The sequence below is a fragment of the Erithacus rubecula genome, assembly GCF_903797595.1.
Source record: "Erithacus rubecula genome assembly, chromosome: 4".
NCBI classification, from domain to species: Eukaryota; Metazoa; Chordata; class Aves; order Passeriformes; family Muscicapidae; genus Erithacus; species Erithacus rubecula.
Window position 1 is genome coordinate 32,742,253 of NC_136686.1, and position 16,766 is coordinate 32,759,018.

General features: G+C 48.9%; 2 protein-coding genes across 3 annotated transcripts; both read right to left on the reverse strand.

Annotated features, from left to right (window-relative positions):
- Positions 1-763: 763 nt before the first annotated feature.
- On the reverse strand, positions 764-10,948 carry MIEF1 (mitochondrial elongation factor 1). Of its 2 annotated transcripts, none has more exons than XM_079303503.1 (5): positions 10,810-10,948; positions 9,427-9,575; positions 8,485-8,665; positions 6,637-6,899; positions 764-5,636 (listed from the first exon to the last, which is right to left on the reverse strand). In XM_079303503.1, exons 2-5 carry the CDS (start codon positions 9,568-9,570, stop codon positions 4,830-4,832), a joined length of 1,395 nt encoding a protein of 464 aa, XP_079159629.1. In that variant the 5' UTR covers positions 9,571-9,575; positions 10,810-10,948; the 3' UTR covers positions 764-4,829. The 2 variants fall into 2 exon arrangements, with proteins under 2 accessions (XP_079159629.1, XP_079159630.1); XM_079303504.1 differs by having other exon boundaries at positions 9,427-9,704; positions 10,810-10,946.
- A 43-nt stretch (positions 10,949-10,991) lies between these two features.
- On the reverse strand, positions 10,992-11,204 carry MIURF (mitochondrial elongation factor 1 upstream open reading frame; the record flags this gene model as incomplete). The annotated part of the gene is made up of 1 exon (XM_079303514.1): positions 10,992-11,204. The coding sequence occupies one exon, from the start codon at positions 11,202-11,204 to the stop codon at positions 10,992-10,994; it is 213 nt and encodes a 70-aa protein (XP_079159640.1).
- Between the last annotated feature and the right edge of the window lie 5,562 nt (positions 11,205-16,766).

The window sequence follows — 16,766 nt, forward strand, 5'->3', positions numbered from 1 at the left end:
GTTCAGTCATCCTTTCTTCCCCAGTTTAAGATTAGATACAAAATAGGCTAGAATTTATATATTTGTTTTTAAAATTAAGAGATGCAAAAATAAGTAAGTAAATTATAAACTCAGCTGCATTAATATCCAGGACAGGACTGTGGTTATATAACAAAATGGGTGAAATATTTTTCTTTTTCCAAAATTCCCTTTCCTCCTAAGCCGTTTGCTCCTTAGGCTAAGAACAAAAGAGATTCAAAGTCTTTGCAGCCTGGAGAACTACTTGAGCTCTTCTTTGTAGCAATTTTTTCCATACTTGCAATAATTATCATCACTCCCCTCAATTACTTCTTCTTTACATGAAACAGACACTTATCTTTTTGATCTTTCCTCCCTATTCATGCCAGGACAGCTTTTATGCAAAGATGCAAACCACTGTATATATTAACCATGCATTGCAGGCTCTAGGCATTCCAGGGGCTTTAACTTGAGGGGGTAATACCTGTCACAGATTTCACAGAGCAGCTTATTTTAGCTGCTCTGTATGGCATGAAATGTGCTTGATCTCATCTGATCTGTTTCTACCACAGGAGAGATTAAAAGAAGAAAAAAAAACCCAAAAAAACAAAGCAACTCAGGCAAGGGATATCAGAAAAAAAAAGTTGGAGATGTAGACTCCCTTTGTATCATGAAATACCTTCCAAAATAATTAATTACAGAGCCCTCATTAAGACAAGTCTTACAGGACAGATTGCCAGTCTTCCAAGAATTAAGCAGCCTGGGATCCATCAAAAGCAGCACAACTTCACACTTTATTTGACATTCAACATTTCCACTCCACCTTCCCAAGCAGGCACATAAAACTGAGTTTAACTGTAAAGAACTTCAAGGCACCAGACACGGGCTCCTGGCAAAGCAGCTTCCTCGCTGCCTCCAGGCTGATGCCTGGATAAGAGGAGTGCATTTGGGAGGGGAGAGGCCTGGCACACCAAAACCAAGGTGTGCCTGAAGAAGGGTGGGGAAGTTTAATATTGCAGAAGCCTCTGAAGTCTGGGGAACCACAAGAAAAGCAGGTGCCTGTCAGGGCAGGCAGACTATCGGGGAGGATGAGAGGCTCAGCGCCACCATCACGCATCATCCTGTGACTGGTGTGAAAGCTGCCAGGAGCCAGGATGCTGCTGCTGGAGCTGATTGCTCCCTGGACAAGCTGCAAAGTGCTGAGTGCCCAGAGCTGCAAAGGGAAAGCAAGTGAATCAGCAAGGGGCAAGTCAGCCCCCAAGCACTGGTGTGGCGCAGAATTATAACAGCAGGAAGGTGATGCACCGAGATGAAAGCAGAGAGACCTTTTCCTTTGTTTATAAACATGCCAGAGACAACCAGGTTACTGTGGAAAGTAATTTTATTTCAGAATTCCACACACTCTTGTCACAGATCATGCACTTGGACTTTCCCCTTTGCAAATCCACAGCCTCCAGGCCTGGGAGAGATGAGGCATCATCTCTTCACTTCTCACTTCGTGCCCACATGCTAAGAATGAGGGCCTTGATGGCAGCTTGCCAGGGGGCAGAAAGCAGCCTCTTGATTCCATAATTGCTTTTAAACACGGGAAAAGAAATCCATCTGACTCGAAAGATTAGCAGTGGAGCTCAGCAGCAGTGAAACCCACAGCTGAGCAAATTGGTCCTCACCCTGTGCTTACAGGGAACAAGACAACAATCTCATGGGAAGCTTGTGTGAGCTAAGCTACAGCAGGACACACGGACACATTCTTGGAGCTGAGGCAGCCACTCACCCAATGCATGCCCTGGGCCTCTTACAATCAATCTGTCTCTGAGCTGCTCTGCCAGGAAGGTGGCTGGGAGCTGCCCTTTTCACATTCAGCTTTAGGCTCTCCTGCTCTGTGCTACAGATTTGACCAGGAAGTAAGACAGCCCTCCAGGCTGTACATCAACACATGTACTGCATTTAACACTGAAAGGTGCCAGTTTGAAAGACTCTGCAACATTCTGTTTGACCCACAAGGCTGGGTGCAGCCTTACTGCAAGTTTTCTGCATACTCACCCTACACCTTCTTCCCTGCTTCTATTGCCCCTCATACCTGACCCTGCTCTTAAAATATCCCTAGTTGCAGTGTCCCTGTGACCCATCACATCTTTGGCCTTTGTCAAGACTGCCACTGCCAGGGCAGCTATTGCCTGCTGTGGTGGCTGCCTGTAGGAAGTGATCGTTTGCCTCCTGAGAACAGGCTTGTGGGTAGCTCACAGGAGGGCAAAACTGAAGGGAAGAAATTATGGAGATGGTTGATGGAAGTGAAATGGAGCAGAGTCTACAGAAAAGGCAAAAAGGCAGCTTCAGTCTCTATTTGATACAAATTGAGCTCAATAGCAGCAAAAAAATGGCCATAAAATATTAATTCATTAGGTTGCCAGGAAGAAGTAAAAACATTCATGTAAAAACTTATATATACAGATATGTATGTGACAACTGTTCTCAAGTCATATATCACCTTTTTTCCTTTATTTATTTTTTTTTTAATCTAGAGTTTTAGTCATTTCCAACCACGCTGTTAAAATGTGAAGACCACAGTACTGGAGTCAGCACCAAGTGAGGGGTGACATCACACTGAAGAAATGAGCTTTGGGGGAACTCCTGACAACCCAGATATTTTAATATTTTTGTTGACCTTCAAGTAATTAAAAACAAGGGGAATTCCCCCCAATAGCCTATAGGCTCCAAGTCTCATCTGTCTGCTTTTAGGGTAGGAAGGCTGACATCAGAAAGGCAGTGGGGAGCAAGGGAAGGAAGAGGGGAAAAAATCTGGGAACCAGAGTGAAGAGCAATCAACAGTTGACCAACACTGACTGCTGCAAAACCTACAAAACACAAAGTCATACAAATGGGATTCCTGTTAACCTTTGATAGACTATAGACTTGATATATACACATACACTTCAAAGTACACATCTGGAGTCTAGAAAATACCAGTACCCTAAGGATTAAATAATTTAAATGCAATGTTGTGTTATCACTGTATACAGAATGCTACCTGACACATTGGATAAAATGGACGGATTGTCCAAGAAAGATTCTCCCTCCCTCACCTCACCAGCACTGCTCTAGAAAGAACCCAGGGTGAAAGACTTCCCTCGTGGTTCCACTCCTGAAATTCACCTTGAAACTTGTCTGTCAAAGATGGGGGAAGTCCTGAGAGGAAGGGAGGGAAAAGGAGAAAAGGATTCCTGCTCCCTCCAAACTCTGCTGCGGCAGTACTCCACTGGCTAAGGAGGCTGGACAGCAAGGATGAAAAAAGCTGCTAAAGCAGGGAAAAGGCAAATATGTTTCTGAAACAATAGTTATGCTGGTCTTTTGAGATACACATAGAGCTCCAGACTCAGGGAGACACCTTCTCTCCCACTTCTTGAAGACAGTAGGGGGCAGAGTCTACAGCCTGAGAGCAGCCATAGACAGGAGTGGGCAGAACTGCACTGCCAACAGGTCCAAACAAATGGGAAGGTGTGCCCTCACCAGCTTTCTAAGAGTATTTGTGTAATTGGAGCACTGGAAAGTCAGCACATGGTAATGAGGAAGGGGACAGACAGCCTCAGTTCTGGGGAGGAGACTAAAGCACACAGAGCAGATGGCAAAGCTAATATATCCCTAAATGCCAGCTTTGTATATGTACCCTAATACCAGTATATGTACCCAATACCAGTGTATGGGACAGAACCTTGCTGATGACACCAGTTCAGTTCTTTCACCTTAACAGCCTTAAGAGCTGGTGAGAATCTGGCTCGTGTGTGCTTATTCCAAAGCCCTTTGAGGCAGCAGTCTTGTTTCCACCTCAAGTAAACCAGAACAGCCATAAACTCTTGGGAAGAAGATTAAAAAAATAATCCCCATTCCCATGTTGTCTCCCATCCCTCCCCTATAATCACCCTCTCTTCCTCTAGGCCAGACACAACTAAAGAGCTGCCTTGTTCTCCACTCCTGATGCCATGCCCAGCAGATCTGGCTAGGCAGGAGCAGCAAGCTCTGCTTCTTCAACCTCATTATACAGCCAGACCACAAAGGTTTCTTCCTCCCCTGTGACAGCTTCAACAAGAATTGCCCATACAGGAGGTTCTGTTGCAGCAGACTGAACAAATTTTGGCCCTTAATACCAAACCCAGCTTGCAAAGGATGAGAAGGCTCCATGGTAGCAGGAGCTGTGGAAATTCTCCAATTTCAAGCTCTACAGCCCTAAATACTGCCAGTGTAATCATTATCCACTCAGAAATACAAAAAGAACCCTATCCAAAATATCTCACTCAGTCTGCCCTGCATGACTGGGCCAAAAGGACATAATAGAAAGGAAAGTGAGACAGTGTGGGACAGCAGAGAAAAAAGAAACACAGGGCGAAGTCAGGCTGTGGAAATTAAACAACCTCAGTGCAAGTCTGTTAAAATCATCACTGGATTTACCAGCCCAGTTCCACCTTCTTCAGACCAAAGAGGGTTTGCTGCACTAAGTGTACTACAGAATAAAGAAGTGCATAGTTTGGTTTATATTTTTGGTAGACACTTAAAACTCAGCAGAATTCATGTGAAGATCTCAGGGCTGCAGTTTTAGCCTCTCTTCCCTAGTCAATGGGTACCTGTTGGGGCAGAGATGGTGGAAATGGACCAGTAGCACCAAGAAATTCAGTGGGAGCACCAACTCCACAGCAGGAATTACTAATGAACCAAAAGGGGGGAGTGGTGAAGAGAGAGAGAGAGAGAGTGAGATAGGGAGAAGTGGAGGAGACATAATTCGCAGTAATCAAAGTCTGCATTGGCTAAACCCTATCAACACTTCCCTAGGTAAGGCCCCATTACGTCTGCAGCAAGACCTCTGGCTCTGACAGAGAGCTGTAGAGGGTGTAGCCCAACTCATCCACTTCTTCAGGAGTGAGCTCTGAAAACAAGTTCACCTTGGGGTTCAGGGCACTGGGGAGGACTCCTGCCTCCAAGTAGCGGATCAGCCCCTTCAGCGCCTGCAAGAAGCGATCCGCCAGCACGTCCTGGGACCAGTCGGACTCCTCCTGGGAGAGGTGCAGGATGACATTGGTGAGCTGGCTGGCAGTGAGGTGTCCAAGAGCTGGGTTTAGCTTGCACACTGCTTTGAAGATCTTGAGGCACAGGCAGCGGCAGCCGGAATCGCCCTGGTCCAGGGCGTGGAGGCGAGCCGTCTCCGCCGGCCGCAGGCTCAGGCGCCACAAGTTGTCATTCTGGGCCAGTCGGTGAGGTTTGGCAACGAGGACGATGTCCCCCAGTGTCAGGGATGGCAGAAAGTCAATAAAAAGATGCCGGTCTGCATCATACTGGACTTCTAGTGTCAAATCTGCTGGGGGAGCTGCCGGACGGATCACATAGTCTAAGAGGCTCCCGATTGCTGGCCAGTTGATGGATCCAGCTACAACCTTCTCAAAGGTGTCTGCTACAGTTTTGGGGGAAAGGTAACCTCCCACCACACAGCGGTCCCAGTAGCTGCTCCCACGAGGAAAGTACTCCAGGTTTTCTCGACGCACCAAGTAGAAGCCAGGAATGTTCATGATGGTGTCCTCCCCGGGGATACACGACCACAGGTTCTGCTCCAGCATGAGAGGTACAATGAGCTGGATGTGGTCAGCTGTCACTACCTTTCACAAGAGAGAAAAGTCAGTAAGAATAAGCTTTCTCTCTCCACATTCATTTTACTCACCACCTTTAGCATTCTGTCCAAAGGAACCTGGAATATGGATTCAGCTATCTCATTCTCCTCTCTGCGTGGGATTCCCAGTCTCCCTTTGTTAAAAGGCATTCTGAAGAACTATTTCCAACCATCAGTGGGATAATTCCAAGGTATAGCCAAAGCTAGTGCTTACGTGGAATGTGCTATTTAGAGACCTGACACGGACTGCATATAGATGAATCATTCTGCCTCATACTGCTCTAAGTCTGCTCCTTGGTTGTGACATGCAGCTGGCCTAGGGCATGGCAACAGCACACTATTTAAACAGAGTATAAAGTTCCTAGACAAGCTTCTGTTGCCATGGTTTAATAATCCAATGCTACAGCTAGGTACACTGCCCTCACCTGGTCTGCCACATTGTTTGGAAAAGGGTCATTAAAGATCCCTTTTCACCAATGTGATCAAGACCCCAGGTCTAAGTTTCCCTGGACATTCCACGCTCCATTCCAGAGCTCTGACTCAAACAATGAAGTGTGCCTCTGAATCACTCACTATAGCCATGGGCATCTTGCCATCAGGGAGATATTGCAGCAGGGACTGCTGTGCCATCCAGGTCTGTCATGCGTTTAAAAAAAAAAAAAAAACCAGGTAGGAAAGACCTACATGAATATTTGTGAGTTCTAAGGGAATATAATGTATTTGGATGGTTACAGAGGGATGCAGAGAAAACAGATGTCTACTGGAGAAACAACAAGAAAAGCACAACTACAAGGAGAGACAGAAAGGAAGCAAAGAAGGACTGAGCTATTTTGGAGAAATAAAGCAGCCAACGACAGAGCAGCCTGGTCACTCCTGTTCAAGCACTGTGGAAACCCACGCCCGGCTCCACAGCGGGAAAGGCAACACCAGGGGCCTCAGCAGTGCCAAGAGGGAAGGCTGAGCAGAGCGTGCTGTGTGCCAGCAGGTACCTGCAGGCCGTCGTAGAGGCTGCCGCTGAGGTACATGTCGCGCAGGGGCATGTCGGGCAGCTTGGCGCGCAGGAAGCTGCGCAGCTCGGCGCAGATATCCACGGCCGCCTGCTTGGCCCCAGCCTGCTCGGCCGCCGGGATCGCCACCCGCCGCCGGTAGTACGCCAACAGCTTCTCCTGCAGCGACAGCCGCAGCCGCGACTTCTTCAGCTCCACCTGGCTCCTCCTGGCAGATGGCTTGGGCTTTGTGGGTCGGAAAATGTCTGCAAGACAGAGGGATAACTGTTGAGGTTGCAGCTGATTTCGCGGCGAAGTTGCGCAGAACAGAATCTGCCACCTGGAAATGAAATAGTTGTTGGGAGTCTGATCAGCACAGTTATTAGGATGATGAGCTGACAGATTCTGGGGCTGCCCCAGCTCAGGCCATCATAGCTCCAGTGACACCCCCCTGAAACCTTCACTGGAAAGAGACTCGGAGGCACAATGCAACAACACAAGCCTTACATTGTCATCTGCGTTACTAAACAATGTCTGACCCGCACAGATTCTCTGAGTCCCCTTTTCTTCTGACTGGTTTCCCAACTAAATAAATCAATGCTTCCCATCCATTTCAGATTTCTCTTAACATGGATGAAGAGTTAACAATGAGAATTCAAGGGGAATTACAGATTCTAAGAGCACTTTGGAAGGGCTGTGATACCTAAGGGGTGCAGGAGAAATCCCCAAGTCACTGGTCCCATTAAAGCAATTGCCTGTTGCAGATTTGTTTTGTGATAGGCATTTGGCCACACAGTACGTGAGGAATGGCTGACCAAGCTGTACACAAACCCATCTAGCCCAGCCTCAGCAGCTGCTGCCTCTTGTCCCACTGGGTTCTTTTGGACAGATTTGAACTTTTTATGTGTAAAGGAAATAATGCACAAAACCATAGGGAACTGCATTTCATTGCCTATTTATGAAAAAAAAAAATAATTTCCATACTGAGTTTTAATTTACTTCTAATTGAAGAATTTAAGGCACCATTACCAATGTTTTTATTACTCAGTCCATATGCTTGGGGACTCCAATCAAATGATCTAGACCCATTTAACACAGCTGTCTAGTTTTTAATGTTTCCTCAACAGAAAACCTATTGCCATCCCAAAGATAACTTCCTTTAAAATCATCTGGAAACCAAGTGAATAGCTTGATTCTGATTTTTGGTTTAAATCTCCTGAAATGAGTGACCAGGAATAGAAAGTAAAACCATTGAGAACAAAGAACCAAGCACATGTGAAAAAAGAACATGGTTGGATTCTAAATTACTGAAAAGACCCAGAAAGAAAACTACAGGACACTTTCTGCAGACTACTGAAGACAAATGCAGTGATAAGCAGGACTAAACAGGGAAATGTCAGTCCAGGAATTATTGGGAAAATGGAATATATATATATATATATGATACAGGAAATAGTGTCATAAATTACTAAAGTCAAATACCTCCTTCCACCCTTAAAAAGATGCAAGCAAACTGGAATGGCCCAAAGAAAGGCAAGAGAGTGCTTCAAACAAATGGAATAGCTTTCTATCAGGAAAGAATAGATATTCAGATTGAAAGAGAAAAAAATGAGGGAAAATAAAGCTTAACACCATGGAGTCATAAGAGGAATGAAGAGTGCAAAAAGATGACCATCATTGACTAGTTCCCAGTGTCAGTTCTGATTCTTGAAGTTACCAGTGGACCTGCTTAAAAGAAAAACATAAAAGTCCAGGGCCAGACAGGGTACTTCCTTCCCTGCATTCCTCTAAAGAAATAGGTTTATAGGCCTGGATGACCCTGTGATGCAGGTGGATGGCCATGCCTCTTACCTGTGTCTGCAGGTGAAGGATCAGTGGGAAGGGTCTGCAGGGAGCGGCTGAGGCTGCTCTTCATGTCCTGGGTCAGCAGGCGGGAGGAGGAGCCCAGCCAGTTTGGCTCTTCCCAGCTTCTCTTTCCCGACTGGCTCAAGCGAGTGGGGCTGCTGGGAGCACTGATGGCCCTGTCGTACATCTAAACCAAGAAGAGTTTGAATCACCAGGGGCTTGCATTTTACCCAGGTGTGTTGGGTTGATGTGGCCAGAAATGTGTATTCTATCACCATCTGTTGAAGCCAGGTGGGGCAGTGATTCCTTATCTCTGTGGCACATACTATCTGCTAATGGGCCATCTTTAAGACTAGGTGAAGCAATCATCTTTACCTTTTCCACAACCCACTCTCCTTCCAGGAAGATCATCTGCCCATTGAGTCCCACTGTGTGACTGATAAAATTACATCATCCCATTGGGAGATGCTCCAGCCAGGGGGAGGAGCCAAGCCTTTCCTACTCAGATAAAAAACTGAGATTTTGGACAGAAATTACTTTTCTTTCCACTGGATTCCAGATGAAAAGCCGGACCTTCCCACATCATCCCTGGACCTTCAGAGGAAAACTGCCCCTTCTACAGGAGCACTGCTTCAGCTGAACCACATCTTCCACTGCAGGAGGACTGCAGCCACCATTTAATGGGACTGCTACCAACACCCTGACTGACAGGGTGTCAGGTTGTATTCTGACTCTATCAGGGTTGGGATTGTTCTTTGTAATACTATATTTCTATTTTAATTTTCCTAGTAAAGAACTGTTATTCCTAATTCCCCTATCTTTGCCTGGGAGCCCCTTAATTTCACAATGACAATAATTTGGAGGGAGGGGGTTGACATTCTCCCTTTCAAAGAGAAGCTTCTGCCTTTGCTGGCAGACAGCAGGCCAGCCCCCGGCCGTGGCACTCACCCTCTTGACGGCCAGCGTGGCGATGCCCAGCATGGCGGCGCCGCCCACGCCCAGCACCAGCCGCGCGTTGGCCAGCACGAAGTCGATGGCGGTGCCGATGCCGTTGTCATCCTTCTTCCCTTTGCGCTGCCCGGCGCCCGCCATCCCACCTGCAAGGAGAGGGAACGTTACAGGCACCAGTCAAAACCCCGATGGTTCACCCCTTATCCCTCACCTCGCACCCGCTGCCCCCGGCTCGGCTTGTGCCAGGGCAGGACTGACCACACAACCATCAATACCTGATCCAAACTTCCAAGATTCCTAATAACTGAACAGGTTGAATGAAAGAAAGCAGAATTTACTTCTGCAGTATTTTGCAAAAAAATCCTGCGTATTAAGCAAAATTCAGGTATTTTTCATACAGTTTGTGCTTCTCAACCAAAGCACAGCAAATTTATTTTCCAATTTCTAAGGTAACAAGTGTGATTTTGCTCACAGACAAGGTAATACAGGGTTGGTCAATGGTCTGGAACAAAGTGGAATCTTCCCCAAGAATTGACAGGCAGTCTCAAAGCTCCCATTCACAGATTAATTTATAGACAGTGTCCAATCCCAGATACTTCACAGACTCCCAAGAATCAACACTAGAGACCGCAACACCTCATAAAAGGAACAGCTCCCTTGCCTTAATTTGATGTTTATTCCTACCCTGGAGGCTGCTGGGTTAAACTCTCAGACAAATCATGTAAAACACTGACATGAATATTTTCTTGCATGTGTACTTTTGTGTCCTCAAATTTCCATTTAACCTGACCTTGAGATTTACATTTAAAGTCTCTCTGGCCAAAGTGGCCTCAAGCTGTGCCAGGGAAGGCTCAGGCTGGACATCAGGAGGAACTTCTTCACAGAATGGGTGATTAGGCATTGGATTGGGCTGCCCAGTGAGGTGATGGAGTCATCACCATCCCTGGGGGTGTTTAACCTGGATGTGACACACAGTGCCATGTTAGTTACAAGGTGGTCATCAGTCAAAGATAGGACTCAATGAACTCAGAGGCCTTTTCCGACCTAAATGATTCTGTGATGCTGTAAAACACACTTTGCCATCCCTGTACCCATAGGTGGATCCTCAGTGAACCTACATGATAACACCAAGAAACTGCACTGTGACTTTAGGTCATTTTACTGAGTCAGTGTCCAAGGCTCTGATCCTGCCTGCCTGCCTGAGGTGGTTTAAAACTGCCCTTTATTTTCCCTAAAGCCAAGCCAGGGAGAATGTTCCTGCCTGGATGAACCAAGAACACATTCACTTGTCATCCCCATGCAGAAAGAACCCGGCACTTTTGCAAAGCTCACCGTAACAGCAGCACAAAGAACGAAGTTATATCATTGTAAATGACCTACCTGTGACCTAATGCATTTGTGAAGAGAACAGGAGAGCCCTCCTGGTGTGCCTGTGGTAGCGCCTCCAGGCTTTCTTTCAAGAAAGCGGTGGGTAGTGAGTGTTGATCATCTCTTCTGGTTGGCGAGGGGATTTCGGAAAGAAGAGGGAGGTAGGTGGGCGCAGTGGGAGCTACAGGGAATCCTTACACCAGGCCCCCGAGCCCGCTCTGGAGGAAAGCCTGCCCCTTCTCCAGCTGCCTTTCCTTGTCCTCCAGCCGCTGCAGCTCCTGGTTCCGGCGGAACTCGCGGCGGATAGAGGCCAGGTAGAAATCCCGGTCGGTGTAGCGCAGGCCGCGGCCGCGGCGCAGCAGAGCCCGGTACAGACTCAGCACCGCCTCCCGGGACCACGCGGCCATGGGGGACAAGTGTGCGGGGCGAACGGGCGACCTGCAGGGGAGTGACCGAGCGCGGGATCCGGGTCAGCTTCTCCCTTCCCGAGGGCCCCGCCGGCCGCCGCTCGGTGCCGGGGCCGGGCCGGGGCGCGGGGCCGTTGCAGCCCCGCGGGAGGAGCGCGGCCGCTCCGCTCTCACCGGGCCGCGGGCGCTGGGCCGCTCCGGAGCCGCTCTCGGGCCGCTCCCGGGGTCACCGGCAGCGCCGCGCTTCCGCTTCCGGGCCGCTTCCGGGCCGCGGCCGCCAATGGCAGCGCCGGCGCCGCGGGCAGCGAGCCGCGCGGGCCTGGGGCGGCGGCGCGGCGCTGGCGCCCCCTGGCGGCCGGGAGGAGCGCTGCCCGCCCCGGCAGCCCGGGATGCGGCCGGGCGGGGAGGGCCCCGGGCAGCCCCGGTGCGAGCGCCCTGCGGGCTCCGAGCGCCTGTGCCGCGCCTCTGAGGCCATGGCGTCCAGCCTCGGACTGAACAGCACCTTGTCAAACACACCACGGCACTGAGTGCCGCGTCCAGTCCGTTCTCGAACGCCGCCGGGGACGGTGATCCGCCGCCTCCCTGGCAGCCCATCCCAGAGTCTAATCGCCTTTTCGGGGAAGGAATTCCCCCTAACACCTTACCTGACCCTCTCCTGGAAGAGAGCAGTGGGTCACTGCTGCATCTCAAGATACTTGTGACTTCTGAGATGTTTTTTACAGGCGAATTTACCAATTTCAAGCTCCTTATATTTAAGGATTCCCCAGGGACCAGGCTTGGTCCGGAGGCCTCAAGGCTCTCGGAGAAGGGCCGTAGCTGACAGCCTGTCTGAACTGATGGAAGGAGACCCCAAAGCCAGAGCTTTTTGCTCCACTGTCCAGGTGCAAATCCCACTTTTCCATTCTCACCTTCTCTATTAGGAGGCATCTCTGGGGCATACATATTTCTCCTTAGCCATCCCCTCCTTGCCAGGTCCTGCCTAAATATAAAACATAATGTGCTGTGCCTCCCCTGGAGGGGAGAGTGAGAGAAAGAGCAAATGGTATGTGACAGAGGAGAGCCACATCACTTCACACAATTCTCAGCCACACCAGATATGACAGTGATAGAACTGAACAGGAAGAAAAACAGAAGCTCTGGACTGGCTCACTCTGTGCCAATCTCGTCTTGTTCATTTCCTTTCTGAGATAAACAACCCCAATCGTTTTGATCTCTCTGTGAACGAATTTGCCATGCCCCTAATCAGCCCTTTCTGAGAAGGGCTTACTTGAACTGCAGACAGTATTCCCAGAGAGGCCGCACTAGTGATTTACATAATAGCATTATCATATTTTCCATATTATTTCCCTCCTTCCTTCTGCATGCTAATATTTTTGTGCGCTTTTTTTTTTAACCTGCAGCTACTCTAAGAGCCAGAATTTGTGTGACATCCATATTATTTCTTGGGTTGCTAGAGAACATCTGGAGCTTTGTAATTCTTATGTGCAATTGGTTTTCCCCTCTTCTGACCTTGCACATACCCAGTTAATCCTTGGCAAATATGTGGTGTTCCCCATTTGCCACATTTGCATTTTACTCAGTCTTTTTCGATCTCCTCAAGAGTCAATAGCTTTGATTCATCTTTTAAAAATGTTCGGTGTGTTGCTCATCTTTGTTTCCAGATCATCAGTTCATATACTGGGTTTTCCAAGACCTCAGAGCCAGCATTCAAATTCCCTACTCTTTACCTGCTGCAAGAATGAAAATTGATCTTTGAACCTTCCTCCCGGCTTCCTGCCCCCTCCTTGGGTTGTTAATCCTCAGAAATACTTCCCTTCTCACAAGCGGGCTCTGTCACCCCTGGGCACGTGTGCTGATGAGCCCAGACCCCAAAACTCCCAAATCTGGATCAAAACTTGAGCAGCCACATGTGGCAAACCCCTGGTGCAGTACCAGTGGGGCCAGGCCATGCAGTGATGCACTTCCCTGCTGCCCTCCTGCCGTGGCAGCCAAGGACTGCCACCTCCCTAAGCGCCCCCTCCCCAGCCCAGCCCCCTTGGGTTGTGCCTGTTTTGGTGTTTCTCTCTGTGCTTTCCCCCCAGGCTGGCTGCCAGCTCCCGGGCCCCTGGCCAGCAGCTGTGTGTGTGTTTTGTGAGCTCCTCCACCGGCACAGTGCAGTGTGTCCAAAGTGCCCCCGCCCCTGCTGGACCTCACTCGCTGTGCCTGCTGCCCTCGGGGGCTGCCCACGCCTGCACGGTGTGGGCAGGGGTACCTCAACCTGCCCCTTCTCTCCTGCAAAGAGCAGGGTGAGTGCCAGGGCCAGCAGCACATGACTGATGCCACTCCAAGCTGCAGTGTGAGTGCCCAACCTCTGGTGGCATGCTGGGGGTTGTGAGTGTGAACTCTGCCTTGAGACAGTGAAACAAGATCCCCCTGGCTTCAGGGCTTCCCAAACGCTGCTGACCCACTGCATGCAGCTGTGGGACCCACCCAGCACCCCCAAAGACCTGCGCTGCCCCGAGGGACCTTCACCCATGGAGTCACTGGGTATGGAGTTCCCCCTGCACCTCCAGCCTGTGTCCCTGTAAAAAAGGGAATTTACTTGCCCTGGCAGGCCAGGTGCAGGCAGAAGGGAGGGAGCACACCTTTGCTGTGCTCCTGGAGAACAATAACAACCTTTGTTTCTCAAAATGACCAAGTGAGCTTGAAATATCAAAGGCACCATGTGTGACAGGGCACAATAACCCGTGCTGTTAGCTGGAATAAGACTAAGACATCCCCCCCTGTCCCGTGCCTCCTCGGGAAGTCTCCAGAGCTGCCACTCCTGTAACCAGCCAAAAAACCCTCCCTGGGCAGCAGGGAGGTGAATGTGAGCCTCAGAGCTGCAAATGGCATCTTGAAGGGGCTCTGCAGGCTTAGGAAGCAAACTGTGCTTGGAAGCAGGAGGCTGGTCTCTTAGAGGAGCCAGAAAGCAGTTCTAAAATGTGAGGGGGAGGATGGATAGTGACCCACCAATGGTATCTGAGCTTGAGCTTAATATCCTTAGCATGTTCTAGTAAATGGACCTTGTAGGAGGCCTTTTGGCAGTCTCAGCCCTGTTCAACACTCTCTCTTTAACTGCAGCCCTGCTTCTTTACTTTCCTTGAGCAGTTGTAAGTATTAATGGCATTTGGGCTCCTGCTCTCCAGCTGCAACCCAAGGGTGGCACACCTGGCTTCATTCCCTGAAGCCCCAGCAGCTCTGATGTTGAGTGCATGTAGGAAGGAAGACAAGTGGTGGGGAAGGAGAGACCACTGGTCCATAGCCACCTTTCAAGGAGCATTCCTGATTTAGAGCCAAGACCCACGTTTTAGTAGGGACAGTAAATGTCTGATCTGGGAAGCCACACTCAGGGTATGTTTTTGACAGGGGGAAGAAGGGAAAGGTCCCAGCCTTGCTGCAGCTGAAGTGGGGCTTTTCAGATCCCCAGACTTCCATCCCTGCAGTGCAGGGGGCTGCAGACACTGTCAGCAGCAAGTGGCCTCCTGTGTGAAGCAGAGCTGCTGTCCCCATGAGGGGATGTGCTGACACTCACTGAGGATGCTCAGTTTTACTACCTAACACATTGAAATTGCATCAGTAGTACTTTTACAATCGGGTTGTGCTCACCTTCACTCCCAGCACGACTCGTGTTTCTTCAAACAAATTTCCCTGTGCCTGGGTTTTTACTGGGGACTTTTCTCATTATTCCCTGACCAGTAAGATTCCATCCCCTGGCCTTCACCACCCCATTTTTCACTTTGCACCAGCTGCATGCTGCAGATTTACAGAGCCATTAATGGACCTCGCTTTTGAGTGCTGTTGTCCTTGCAATCTTGCATCCCCACAACAGCCCCTGTTTTCTGCAGGGGAAGTGTCAGCAGAGAGCAGAGGGCTTGCAGCTGGTGGTACCACCTGCCTGAGCTGAACTACACATGCTGACCTCAGGCTTTCTTGTGCTCCTTCACCTGCTGTGTGCTGGCATGAGGCCCTCTCATGGGATTTTGCTTTGTGTAAGGGTTATCTGGACTCCAGCATTAGGTGTGGATTGGTCCCATGTGCATACAGACCATCTGAGAAGAGCATGGCTGCTGCATCCTGCTGCTTCTCTTCTTTTTCTAAGCAAAGGCACCTATTGCACACCTTGCCCCATTAAGTCATATGCCCTTAGATTTATTTCTATCCCATTTACCTGGTTTTGGTTTTGCTGTGGTCTGACATTCACTTCTGGGTAAGTTTGAGATAAATGCCTTAAAAACACTGCAAAGCAGAAAGAAGTGGGTCGATGTTTTCTACATTCTTTTATTTTTGTGTGTATGCCTGGTTCTTAGTAAGTGTCTGAGGGGGGAAAAGAATATATATATATAACTGATGATTTGTTGCTCTCTCTTTGGAAAAAGTCCAGACTGTAGAACAGGGCTAAAATGCCAGGAAAGAGTTTGCTGCATAGAGGCAGGCTTATGTTATTTTATTTTATGCATTCCTTTCATAACATATTTTCTTTAATTCCAGATCCTGGAGAAGTCATTTTAGATCTTTATTCAGCACAGTTTATTTGCTCTTCTTCTGAGTTTTCCTTATTTTTAGAAAGGTGAAGTGTGTTCCCAAATTAAATCGTTACTGGGATGGACTTCAGCCAAGAGGATCCATGGTTCAGGCTGTAAGGCACAGGAAACACAAGAGTAAAACAATAGAGTTCTATATTGTGTTTCATTTGGCAGGGTGAGGAGAGATATGGCCTTGAAAGATTTGTATTCTTACATAGCTGTAATATATTTTAAAAGACAGCAAGAACTATTTTCCCTTCTCACTTTGCTTAAAAAAATAAGCACACACAGAAATGCTGAAAATGTTTGGATTGCCAGATGCTCCTTAGTTCCAAGTAAAGGTTCATGTCTGGGGATCTCAGAGATGCTTACAGTAACATCCCAAACACTAGCTGAATAGGGCTGATCCTTTACCTTTTTGCTGATGTGCTTGTCCCTGCTGCAGCTTCAAAGGCAGAGCTTGCAGCAGCCTGGCCCCAAGCCAGGCTCCTCAACAAAGCATCCATGGGTTATATTCCTTATGTCAGCCTCTCACTTCAGTGATCTGGAGCCCCTTCTCTAGATGGAACAGTTTTGGAGCGACAGAGCAAAGTCCTGCAAAGCTCCCAGGGGAAGGTTTGCCTTCAGCACACCCAGGAGCCTTCAGGAACACACACCACTGCCAGGGAGCAAGAACCTTCCATGCCTCCCTTCTGCCATGGCTGTGGCCAAACCCTCTCTGTGGCAGTGCTCAGGAAAGCAGGGCAGCCACTGCCTGCAGCTGTGGGCACGTGAGCATGAAGCCATTTGCTGGTGATGCTCTCTGGGGCTGGGGTGACTCTCTCTGGCTGCTCCATGGGCTGCCTGCCAGCCAGCTGAGACCTCACTGCTTCCCAGCTGAGCTGCTAAAGCTGCAAGATTTAGGAGCATAATATAAAATTGCATTAATACTTAAAAACCAACTGTCCCTGCTAAGCAGCACATTAAAATGTGTCCTTACACAGGGAAGAAATGTATCCCAGCAACAAAAACAAACAGC